This window comes from Sinocyclocheilus anshuiensis, unplaced genomic scaffold (genome assembly GCF_001515605.1).
Source record: "Sinocyclocheilus anshuiensis isolate Anshui unplaced genomic scaffold, SAMN03320099.WGS_v1.1 scaffold112, whole genome shotgun sequence".
Classification (NCBI taxonomy): domain Eukaryota; kingdom Metazoa; phylum Chordata; class Actinopteri; order Cypriniformes; family Cyprinidae; genus Sinocyclocheilus; species Sinocyclocheilus anshuiensis.
The window spans coordinates 889,646-903,206 of record NW_015557175.1 but is presented as its reverse complement, the minus strand read 5'-3'; the positions used below and the strand labels follow the sequence as shown (position 1 = coordinate 903,206).

At 36.7% G+C, this 13,561-nt stretch overlaps 1 protein-coding gene across 2 annotated transcripts in view; it reads left to right on the top strand.

Annotated features, from left to right (window-relative positions):
• LOC107678454 (G kinase-anchoring protein 1-like) overlaps positions 1-13,561 on the top strand; it is a 26,686-nt gene that overhangs the window by 8,195 nt on the left and 4,930 nt on the right. For both annotated transcript variants that reach the window (XM_016473729.1, XM_016473730.1), the window contains exons 3-6: positions 4,785-4,946; positions 5,041-5,118; positions 9,610-9,742; positions 9,822-9,850. In XM_016473729.1, coding sequence (XP_016329215.1) covers positions 4,785-4,946; positions 5,041-5,118; positions 9,610-9,742; positions 9,822-9,850 — 402 coding nt within the window. The remainder of the gene's footprint in view (positions 1-4,784; positions 4,947-5,040; positions 5,119-9,609; positions 9,743-9,821; positions 9,851-13,561) is intronic.

Here is a 13,561-nt window from a genome sequence, read left to right as displayed (position 1 = left end):
TTATTAATGTTCTGCATTTCTGTTTTGAGCTGCGCGCGCTGAAAATGACCAGTAGAATGAAACAGCAGGTTTTTAATCAATGGTATTTAAGTCATCATTTATCTCATATAAAATATGCTTTGTTATTTATACAACATAACGTTAATATTACGACTTATAGGCTATCTACACAAAATGCCATGAATGAATGTGAACGCGGCTCTGAATGAACTCCTTTTGTGGATATAACGTGCAGAAACACGGCAACTAAACTCTAAAAATTCACAGCGTTTTATTATAATAGTGTTCTCATTATAATTATGTATATGACAGTCCCAGTCATAGTTATTAATATTCTGCATTGTTGTTTGTCCTGCTCGCGCTGCGTGCTGAAGAGATAATCACCATACTACAATGAAGTGCTTTACTGCAGCGCAACTCAACCAAATGCATCTTATACGAGATAAATAATATATACACAATATATATATAAACCGGCTGAAATGTTTTGAAATCACTTGTACCCTATCTGATTGAAAAAATCCAGTCTTTCACTCTGCCTGTCAATTTGAGTCTTGGTAAAGTTTTAAATCCCTGCCGCCAAGATGCTCCTCTGTCGGTCACGGATTATGGAAAGTGAAACTTAAATCTATAGGGGTGGTTGGATTTATTCACGCACGTTAAAATATTTATTTGAAGCTTCTTTCTTTTCAGATTCTTATTTACAGCATTATTTTAATAGGTTGTATATTAACTTATTGGGAGAAAACCAGTAGTTCTATGTGAAATAAGACATTTGAGCACCCCCATATAGCTAAAATGGCATGATCAATAACACCTCAGCGAATATTCGACTGTGAGATTGGTAGTCGAATCAGGCTCCTCCTATCGAAACATCGAATCATCTACTATTCGGGGTCACCCCTAAAACGGTGTAATGCAGGGGCATAGGCAGCGGACAGGCCTGACAGGTACATGATGATGTTTAATCTATTTTAACACAATTACACAACTATTATCAAGATTTTTAGACATTTATTTAGGGCCTGAATTTCATTTTTGAAAATGAATCCCTCTCTTAGGTGACTCTTGTGAGAGGATTTTTTTTTCATTTGAGGGGTGGAGGGGAGCATTTTTTTTTTAGACATTTTTCAAAAAATATATATTTATCTCACCTAAATGTTTGGTCATGCACTGTATTTTTGTTTTTACAATCGTGTAATTGCCTCACAATAGCTTACACAGCGCAAGACTGATTTTGTGAGCTGTATGTGAGGCTCACACATACTCCGTTTGCAGTGTGTATGTAGTCCATGTGTGGTACAGAAGCAGCACGGACTGGGGCTAGCGTGAGGAACGGCGGGAGGGTTAGAGTGAGCAGAGGCGGGTGGGCTTGAGAACGGCGCGGCCGGCGATGTCGACGAAGGAGCGTCCGATTATGAATGTCATTTGAGCTCAGTCAGTGTTTAAATTAATTTAGTGTGCAGTGTCTAAATAATTTAAGACCAGCTGTTGCCAGTCGTCTTCACAAAGATTATTTTTATAATATTTACGACTGACGCTGGCGACTGACTGCACCTGTTTCCAAATATGAAGGTCTATTAATTTAAATAACAAATTAACATAAAAAATCCCAAACATGAAATTTCTGAATAAAATAAGTTTATACACTACAATTATAGCTAATATATTTGAGGAAATATGACGAGGAAATACAGGTTACATAAATAGGCTATCGTTGTACGTTTACTGTAGAATGATGAAATGAAAAGTAAAATTCACAGATGACATTTTAAATGACTTCTGTTTCGGAATAAATAAAGCAGTATTTGATTTTCTTTCTAACTGATACTCAGGTGTTGTATGTCGACAGGTTGTAGCTACAGTTCTCTTGTATGTTGTGTAACTTAAAGAGTATTTAGGGATTGGGGCTATTGTGAATGATTTTGTTATGTTGACAATGGGCACGTTTGTGACGTGGTAGTTTTACTGTGCGTATCTTCCACTGTGTTCTACCATTTATTTTTCAAAAGGATAAAAGAAAAGAAGATTGAAATGACCTGGGCTGCATTTCCCAAAAGCATTGTAAGCCTAAGTAGATTGTAGACCTATTGCCACCAATGAGAAACACAGCCCTGAATATTGAGTCTGACTCCGTTCGTTAGTTAATAGTGCCCGCTCACTTTTGCCCAGGCCCGCCCAAAAATAAAATTCTGCCTACGCCACTGCCTTTATGTATTTCATTCCATTTTATTAACCAGTGTCTTTGCTGCTCTCCCTCGATTATCCAATTAATAAGCAAAAATTACCTTAGATAAACAATTGTTACCCTGGACCACAAAACCAGTCTTAAGTGTCAATTTTTCGTATGGTTTGTTAGGATCGGACAATATTTGGCCGAGATACAACTCTTTGAAAATCTGGAATCTGAGGGTGCAAAAAAATCTAAATATTGAGAAAATCACCTTTAAAGTTGTCCAAATGAAGTCCTTAGCAATGCATATTACTAATCAAAAATGAAGTTTTGATATATTTATGGTAGGAAATTTACAAAATATCTTAATGGAACATGACTTAATATTCTAATGATTTTTGGCATAAAAGAAAAATCGATAATTTTGACACATACAATGTAATTTTGGCTATTGCTACAAACATACCCCAGCGACTTAAGACTGCTTTTGTGCTCCAGGGTCACATTTGTTTCTTTTTTATTATTTATTTTTTTTTGCTAAAGAGTGTTGAACTTTCTTCTCCTGCGTCCTATTCTTCATGCAATCCAGAATGGCAGCACAACTGAAATGTTTGAGATGCGCCCTCTACTGTACAGACATGAATTTACATTTTGTGAAAAGGTTTTAACATTTGCCCAGAATAAAACTTTTTTTTATGTTAAAAACAAACAAGTAAGCCCAGCCCAGAAAAAGTAACGTAAAAGTAACTAATGCATTACTTTCCATAAAAAAGTAACTAATGTAACGCAATTAGTTAATTATTTGGATAAAGTAATTATCTATCTATCTATCTATCTATTGTTCTGTCTGTCATTCTGTATGTCCATTTATATATCTATCATTCTTTCTGATATTGATTGCCATCTACCTGTTGTTTTGTATTTTGTTCTCTAACTCTCTAACTGTGAACCTGTCTCTCTGCCATTGTATCTACTTGTCTGTCTGTCTGTCTCTCTGATTGTCTGTATAACTCTCTATCTGTTGATTTGTCTTTCGTTATATCTGTGGTTCTTGTGGTTCCCGTATGTCCATCTGTTTTTTTTTCTATCCATTTTTTTATCATTCATTCTGTCTGTCTGTCATTCTTAGGGTTGGGTATCGTTTTTTTTTTTTCGATACCGGTGCCAAATCGATACTTTTAAAACGGTTCTGGTGCGTAAACGGTGCCTGAACCTATACTTATTAAAGAATAGTGAAAGAATAGAGAATGCTAGTGTTAGAGGCTCTTTTTTCTTTATAAATAAAACAAGTAGTTCGAATAGAAATATAATGGAGAGTGCAAATGTTAGACGATCAAGTTTTTTAATAAAAAAAAACAAGCAGAAAAAATTAGAAGTACCATTAGAATAGAGAGTGCTAGAGTTAGAGGGTCAAATGAAGATGAAAGAGATGTGTTTTCAGCCGTTTCTTGAAAATATTAAGGACTGCTTGGATTGAGCTGGGCAGGTCATTCCACCAGGAGGGAACAGTTAATGTAGAAGTCCATGAAAGTTTTATCATAGGTAGAATGCTAAATGTTTCAATACAAGCATTTAAGTCAAATGCAAACAATATTAGAATGTTTAAAGGAGTGGACACGAAAATTGCGGGAGCGAAACACATGTTGCGGGAGCAGGCGGCAATGGTCAGAGATTCAGCGGGAGTGGGATCAAGCCGAATCCCGGACATTTTGGGCAATTAAGAAATCCCGGCATTTTTGTAGGTCCAAAAAGAGGACATGTCCGGGGAAAAGAGGACGTATGGTCACCCTAATTTATTGCTAATCTATGTATTCTTTTTAAAGTAGCATATAGAACATATTTTCTGCCTCATTCTCTGACAAGAAGCCTCATCAGATCACAAAAGGAAGCATTTGACTGGTGTTATGGAGTAAAAAGGTTATAATGTTCTCTTTTGTTGGACAACAGGTTTAGAAATGTGAAGGGAGATTTAGCTTTAGGCATTTTAATTTAAGCATGTTTAGCTTAGTTAACGGAAGGCTACCTGCTGCCATCAGAGCAAGTGTAATTACTGCATTCACGCGCTCGATGCTCTGATTTCCCGAGTTGTGCTTTTAAGTCGGAATGTGAAAACAACATGGACACTCTCGTTACTTCAGAGATGTTGGATTTGTATTATTAGAGCTTTCCGACTTGAGTTCACGTGCATTTTCTCAGTCGGGAAATTATTTTTCACGTGAACCAGAGGACAAATATTTCAATCGATCGCTCAGGCATGGCACCGAAATGAGGCACCGAAATCTGCGTTCGGATTCGGTTCTAGTACATACCGGTTACATAGGTACCGGTGCCATATTGGTACCGGGTTTCGGTACCCAACCCTAGTCATTCTTTTATCTGTTGTTCTGTATATCGTTTATTCCATTGTTCATTCTGTCATCTATATATCTGTCGTCCTGTGTATCGTTCTGCCTGTTGTTCTATCTGTCTATCTAGTACTCTGTGTTCATCAGAGTTGATGTTTATAGAATCCTTGCAGGCACAGAGGGTGGCGTGTTGTAGTAGTTCTGTTTTGGGTAAAGCAACAGCTAAATGCCTGCTAACAAAGAGTGTTTGTCATTACACACTGCAGCTCAGAAGTCTTGCTTTTAAGAAGATCCCTCAGAAGTCAACAGCACCTCCTTCCACGCTCACGCTGCAGGATTTAGCTAATGATCTGATCAACCCGGCAGCGGCCCAGCACGGCTCCAAGCCCCAGGAGAGCTGGCAGGAGTGGAAACAGAGAGATGCACAGGTAAACCTTCTCACTAAACCTCAGAATCTGACTTTCATATGGCCCATTTCTCTCCGGCTTTATGCAAACATCTTCATGCTTGTGTTTGTCCCAGCTGACCTGTGACTTGTATGAGGCGGCTCTGGAAAAGGCCTTGATGCTCAGTAAATTGGAATTTGATCAACATAAAAAGGTACCATATCAGGAGAAGATTGAATTGAATGACTCTAAAAATGTCATGTTGTGTCAAGTTAAAAGTAAAATCACATTTTCAAAGGTTTTATTAAAGGGGTCATATGATGTTGCTAAAAAGAACATTATTTAGTCTTTGCAACTTTACAGATCTTCTTTATGCACCAAGAGCTTGTAACACTCCAAAGAGAAAGGAAAAATTGAAATCGCATCATATGACCCCTTTAATTCACACATACCATTCTGGTTTGTTATTTTACAACCTGAACTATCCTTGTCTTCTCATAAAGTCAAATGATCTAATATTTTAAGATGCTTTGCCCACGATCTGCAGGAGTCCAGGAGCCAGTAGGGTTTAAAAAAATCGATATTTTTCAAAGATTAAAGAAAATAATATAAGATAACAAAATATTATACTTAACTATTTAAGTTAGAGAGGAAGTTTCAATATTTTGTTATTTATATTTTTCACATCATATCAGGACAGTTATATTATCATTACATTTTTTTACTTTTATGCCTTAAACTCCACCCCAAAAAATACAAATCAATATACAATTCATTAAAAAATGAAATCAAAACACAGGACAAAAATGAGTGTCATGTCATTGCCCCAAATATCAGATATTGGTGTGATGTTCAAAGCAGTCAATACCTTGTCATGTAACTCTTTTATCAGATGAAGAGGTGGACAGGGGAAGAGCAAGAATCAAAGTAATGGTATAACTGAATATCATATAATCATAATTCACCACGTGTTTTTATAACTAGGAAAGGCAGTGGAAAATTACTGCTCCACAACAGTATCCTGTGAGCTTGAAGTGGAGACCATCTCCTCTCTAACCCACGATAACGATACAGCACACAGTATAGATTCAACTTTAACAGAAAACAATATAAAATAAAAAGTAAGGTATAAATAGATATACGTACAATATGAATATAAAATGAAAAACTGTGAAACTGAAAAGATATAGAAATAACATGAAGTACATCACAAATATATATAGAGATCGACCGATATATCGGATTTCCCGATATTTTTCCCGATATTTAAGCATTTTACCATAATCTGATATCGGTTTTGTAATATCGGATTCACCGATAAACGCAGCCATCTTGTCGGCGTTTTGAGAATTGCGTGCAGGATCGCCATTGCAGCGCGTCTGAGGGGAGACGAGACAACAACAACGGCGTGCAGGTACTTGATATAGTTGCTATAGTTAGTAAACTTTATTTAACATAACAGCCATTTATGCACAAATTAGATGCATTATATAAATGCCTGATATGTAGTTTATGCAGCTTGGCTCTAAGAAATCGAGACCAACTCACGTAAGTCACGTAAGATAATCCGTCAAGTCCTGTCCCAATAAAGACGTAACTTTGCCTGAATTAAATAATATGCAGCCATGAATGAGTGCATATTGGAAATAAAAGCGCTGAATTGAATTCTCTCTCTGTTGTCTGCTCATCGTTAGTCTCGTGAAGTCGGAGTCACGTAGATAATCCGTCAAGATCCTCTCCCAATAAAGACGTAAATTTGCATGAGTTAAATAATACAGCCATGAATGAGCGCATGTTGGAAATAAAAGCGCTGAATTGAATTCTCTCTCTGTTGTATATTTGCTCATCATTAGTCTCGTGAAGCCGCTTTCATATTGCTGTTCACTCACCGGGTTGATGCGGTTGATGCTCAGGAAATGCTCCAGCACGGCCACCGCATGTAACTTTTAACAAGATTCACTTGTTTAAAACACCCTAAATTGTATTAACATGTACTATATAACCATTATTTCGCTAATAAACATCTAAATAAATACAACTCTATGGAAATTAATTATTTATTATCTCCGCGAGCGATCGCAGTTTGAGCATAGTTCTGTGTAAATGCATAGATAAACCGCGCTGTCAGCAGGCATTTCATAATCTAGAAGGACAAAAACATTATTAATAATTCTGATATAACATTCCAGTTGAGAAATGCCATAAAAAATACGATGTTTTGTTTGTTATATTCCAATATTCCAGAGAATATTATTCAGTGAATTATTCTTGACTCTGTAGCTATTAAACAGCTTATAAACCTACTAAAACTTGTAGTTTAAAATGAAGTTGATATGACTCCTGTCCTTTATTTGCTCCATTTGAAAACATTAGACATTCTATATTTATTTTGCTTATTGTTAATATTAGTGTTGTTGCTGTTGATGCTTTTTATAAATAAAACTCAGTCATTTATTTACTTTATAACAGTAAATAAATATCGGTTCTGCATATCGGTTATCGGGTACATAAACATGCAAATAATTGGCATCGGCATCGGCTATAAAATATCAATATCGGTCGATCACTAAATTGGCTTTCTTTATGCTGCACACACACAGGTTACTATTAAGAACTTCATTTAGATCCTAGTTAGCTCATTCTCAAATGAAACCATATTTTTCCTGACATAATGATTTGTTTACCTTCTACCACATAATTATACTTGGGGCTGTGCAGTGCACGTCTTCCTGAAATGAAGCATGTCAGTGGAGTGTGTACACCTGTTGATGAAATGTTTATATTTTGAAAGAAAATACTTAAAATGTGAGAGTAAAGGCAATTATAATGTTACCAAAAAATTCAATAATAGTTCTTTTAAACTTTCTATTCATAAAAGAATCCTAAAAAAATGTATCACGGTTTGTACAACAATATTAAGCAACAAAATAGCAGTGATAATACTTCTGTTCATAAGGTTACATACCCCTTGCAAATAACTGAACTGCTCTGAAGGTTACATTCCTTTGAATCTTAAAGGGGTCATGAACTGGCTTTTTTAATTATCTTATACTGTTGTCTGAGGTCCACTTATGACATTCGTGTGGTTTTAACATTCAAAAACATCAAAATCAATAAGTAATAGGCTGTTTTCTACCCTGGTTTTGAGGCCGGCTGGAGAAACGCTGGTTTTATGGGCGTGCCGCATCGAAGACTTGGAAGTAAACGCCCACTGCTGTGATTGGATAACAGTTTTGAACAGTAAACTACTTTCTGTGTGCCTGTTTGACAAGCTACGTCCTTCATAGTTGGAGCCTTCTGTGACTTTAGACACATACACATAATCAGGACATATCAAGCAATCTAACAAAGCAATAGTGACACAGTACAAATATATTTTACTCACATAAGTGTGCTGCACCATTCCTGTCGGATCCAGTATTGACGGCACAGCATTGCTTTTTAATCTCATCGCTCAAACAAACGGTTTTTAAACAAACGCTCAATGTTTTACTCGCTTGACCTGGAACTTCATTAAAAGTAAAGTTAAAAAACGCATTCCTAATATTTTAATCCGAAGGAAGGTTATGCAGCAACTGTGTTCTTCCACAACCAGGCACTGCACAATATTTTGCAATCTTTAACGGCATGTTTATTGCTTGGTTGCTCGATCCGGTTTAGCACCACTTACGTTATTTGCCTACTATGTCATGCGTGAATCAGTGGGTGGGGCTACAGAATTAGGCATTGATGTTCTTCTGTGGAGGCGGAGTTTAATCTATCTATTACGTCATAGGTAGGCACATTCCAGGATCTGGCGTACGCTGGGCCTGATGTCAATAAAAGCTTTATTTCAGTAACAAGGACGTTTTCAGTTCTGAAACTTACAGGATATTCTTTTAGTACGATGACCTCTTATATATCAAAAGCTCAAGTAAAAGTTGATTTCTCAATTCATGACCCCATTAATACTGTTATGACCTGGATGATCTTTTCCTTTTTTTTTTTTTTTTGTGATAGTTGTTGATGAGTCCCTTGTTTGTCGCCCGCTGTTCTTCAGAAAAAAAATCCTCCAGGTCCAGCATATATTCCTTAGTTTTCCAGCATCTTCTACATATTTGACCTCTTTCCAACAATGACTGTATGATTTTGACATCTATCTTTTCACACTGAGGACAATTCATGGACTCATCCACGAATATTTCAAATGGTGAAAGCATTCCCTGATGCTCAAGAATGAAACACAATGTATTAAGAGCTGGCTGATACAATGAAGAAAGTGAGTGGAAGTGGACACTGCTGGGCTAAAAGAATTGGTCAAATATTACAGTACAATAAATTATTTTTAAGGCCATACAGTAGTTTGACGAACAGAATTAAATTTAAATTATAGGTATTCAATTTCTTTAATTTAGCACCAGCCTACTGTTCATACCTCCACATTGCCAACTCATCAATGTGCTACATGTTCATACTTGTGGAGGTTCATTTCTTGCTTTTTAAAATGTAGTGACAAGTGTAAATACTCCCTCTTGTGGTTACAGTGAGATGCTGGAATCAAGAGGTCTTTAATCAATTGATGTAATACAATAACTGCAGTTGATTGTGCAACCATATTGTGCAATAATATCAGCTATTTCAATTCTTACTTTAGCATTTTCCTATTTTTTTTTTCTCCAAAAAGGCAGTACATGCTCTTTAATGTGTAATGTTATAATCTCTCAAGGATGCTGAAAGAACAGAGACGGCATCACCAAAAGCAAAAGCAGGAGGAAAGAAGGACAGAAAGAAGAATCAGCAGGGCAAGGACAAACGAGTCACTGTATCTCTCAAAGACTTCCAGCAGGAGGGTGGCGTGGGTGAGAATGCTGGGGTCTTATCATCAGAGACAAATCACTGTTACTGTACTGCTGTTCTGACTGACTCTCTCTATTACAGATCAGTTGAGCAAGAAGCCTGACAGAGAGGTGAGTGATTAATATGGACATACAAGCTCAGGCTGCTCTGAGGATCTGAAACACCCAGAGGGCCACAAGGGTGTACTTCAGAAAATTTGAAGGAAAAATAGTTTTACAACATGTATTTTTAGGGCTGTCAATGTGTTAACTTAAGATAATGTTTAATGCGTTAACAAAATGAATAAATTTGATGTCCCATGTTCTAAAAACTAGTCTTCAATGATAACTTTTTACTTAAAAAAATAAATAAAAATAAAGTTTATACATCTTATATTCATCTTAATAGTGAGTTAAAAAAAATATACTGTAATTTTAATACAGAATAAATATTCTCCAGATAATATTTCAATTATTAAATGTATTAATTATTTATTATTTATTATTAACTTTCTTTGTCTTTGGCACAATTATATAAATTGTTTATAATATTATACAAATCTTTTATAATATAATAAATGATAGAATTATATATATTAATATACTGATAATTTATATATCTTAATTTTGGAAACGTTGTCTTTGTAAAATCAAATTACTCCATATAAATCTTACATAGTGTTATTGTAGTATTATTTATATACTGTTGTAGTATTTATTAATATTTTTAATTAGTTTTTTGTATATTTTAATTTTAATTGAAGTTTTATTAATTTTGTGCTTTTCTCATTTTTATTAGCTTTTGTCTTTTTTTATTTCTATTTTATTTTTATATTTCTATTTAGCCTAAATTAATATTTAAGTTTTAGTAATTTAGCAATAGTGCTTAAGCTTAAAGGGATAGTTCACCCAAAAATGAAAATTACCCCATGATTTACTCACCCTCAAGCCATCCTAGGTGTGTATTAGGGATGTGTCACGATTTTCGAGTTTCTGATTAGTTGATTTAATTATAGAATATCGAATAGGTTGTACGATTATTGTCTTAAAAAATCTCCCCATGTTTTCCGTGCTGATGCGGTGGTGATGCGTTCATGTAAGCAGAGGGTGGCGCTGCCAATAACACACTTAAAAGCTGTCAAAGACAACAGAAGAACACATTGTCTTACGCGCACACTGTAGACTTGCGTGGCATTAAAAAAAGACTTGTGTAGCATATAACGGTTACAGTAACTTGGGACGATGTCAAATAAGAGTTCTGTGCGGACCGCAAACACCCCCGACTGGGTTAGAGGTGTGGCTGAATCCGTATTCAGAAAGGCGCGGAAAACAAATAACGCGTTCTACGGAGCCTCTAATGGTGCTTTTCCACTGCATGGTATGGCACGGTACGGCTCGGTACGGTTCACTTTTGGGGGGTTTTCCACTGGGTACAGTACCTGGTACCTGGTACTTTTTTTAGCACCACGTCGGTTGAGGTTCCATGTGAACCGTACCATTACCAAAACGTGACGTGTAAACTCTGCTGATCACGGATTGGCCGGAGAGAATCGTCACTACCTGCGTCACTGAACTTGCGCCACAAACTAGAGGTCTGCACGTGCTTTAAACTGAAGCCCGAACCCGGCCCCTACCCGAGATCGTCTGACCCGACCCGAGCGGCACAGTTAAATTTAGAGCACGAACCCGAAATCTTTTATTTTTTTTCCCCACAACGAATAGCCAATTTAAAAAAAAAATGCTGTATTTCACGATTGCATGCAACGGTCAGTAAACAAATACATGTAAAGAAACAAATCATTAAGGCTCGGCCAGTTCACAAGGCAAAATAAAAAAACACTTATTACCAGTTATGAAAGTTTATGAACATCAGGTGCAGCGGTCACATAAATTTGACCGAGTTTTTGAATGGTTGTATACGAAAAGACGATAATTCTTCCATCGTGCAAATTATGGTCATTTTCGTCAGTTAGGCTCGTTAGCATTCGGCCTGCTTTAAATCAGACACAGAGATGCAGTGCGGTAAGATCGCATTTATTTGAATTAATTAGTTATATCATTTATTTGAATTAGCGAGAGAGAAAGAGGGCTGAAAGTTGCGTGTGTGAACCTGCGTCTGCGCGTCTCTCTACAAGCAATGAGGCTTAGTTACTTGAAAAACAGCGATTTTACCCCCTCATTGCAGAGAAATATAACGTTGCGAGTCAGTAGCCTGTCGAAGCTATTTTACTAATAAAAGTTTCCGTGCTGTGTTGTCGTGTGCAATAATGTGCAGTAATGTGTGTGCGTCTGAAAGCAGCGTAGCCTAGCCTACTGCATATAGTTTTAGTTTAGCTATAAACCCGAGCCCAACCCGAAGCTATTTATTAAACATTAACCCGAACCCAACCCGAAACCCTAAAGTAAATTTTTACATTTTTCCTAAAGTATTTCGGGATAGCAGACCTCTACCACAAACACAACAGAACCGCTAGATTTAAATCAGCAAGCCAGCGAAGGATCGAACGCAACCGTTTTGTAAGAGCGCACCTTTTTTTAACAACAAAACGTGGCTGTTTCGTTGTCTGTTGAGGAAGTACAGACGTTCCTCTCATTGATAGCAGAGGAGCGGATCCAGCGAGAGCTTGATGGGGCGATGTGGAATTAAAACGTTTTTCAGGAGTCGCGGCAGTAGAGGCGGCGCAACTATAACGACATGTGAATAATCCCGCCCACTCTAAAGCGATACTAAACTGCAGTGGAAACGCAAACCGAGCCGAGTCGTACCACGCAGTGGAAAAGCGCCATAAAGGGAAATGGTTAGCTGCTTGCTAACGGTAGCCTGTTACATTACAGTACATAACATTTTACTTACCACAAAAACAGAGTAAAGAGAGATGACTGATAGGATGATGGCGAATGATTTGCAGATCCTGAGCACCACTGACAAACATCTAATCTTGTAAAATGTGTGGTAAGTACTGCAGAGTGCTGCTCCGTACGTACGTGTGATCACGAATCTCGAAAGTGAAAGTAAAAAAACAAGCGCGCGTTCAAAAGCGATTTCAATGTCCCCACATATTAATAACGGCTCCCTGATGCCCGCAGTTTATATACATTATAATTACCCAACGATATAATTTCGACAGAAGATATTGAAGTATATGAAGAGTTTGGTTCCAAAACGCTATAAATCCATCTGAACTTGGTCAATACTAATCTTATATGCATGCACTGGACTAAAAATACATTCAATCAGTCATCGCTCCCAAAATCAATTCAACGGGTCGTCTTGTTAATGCTATAAATTAATTACAACAATAAAAGAAAATTTCATCATGAACATACATGAACAACAATATCACATTAAACCACAGAAATTCCAAAATGACATTTCCCTTACATTCAACTTTCAAAAGTGCATTCATCTTTGCCATGTTACATTCATTTAGTTGACTAGTGCTGTATTAACAAAAACATTAATGGCATTAATAAAAACACTTACACTGACAAGCTACACAATATCGCGTTCATAATTGAATGAGACTCATCTGCAATTATGAATGCGATATTACAGTGATCTACGTCTCTGTGTATTAAATGCCGCTCCATCTGAAAGCACGTGATGGAGATTTACTATTAATCACGAGATGCGCATAAGTTTGTTTGTTGATCACAAAGTACAAAATAGATGAGGAAAACTAGGATGCCGGGTGAATTCAAAGCGCCGCCATTACTGTCTAGAGTGTGTGGAATGGTGTGCTGTGATTGGTTGAGCGGATATATCGCATTATGCAGAAAAGGGAGACTGGCGTTTGTCGCGGTTTGGAAAAAAAAGGGAGAAAACATGACAGAATAAAATTA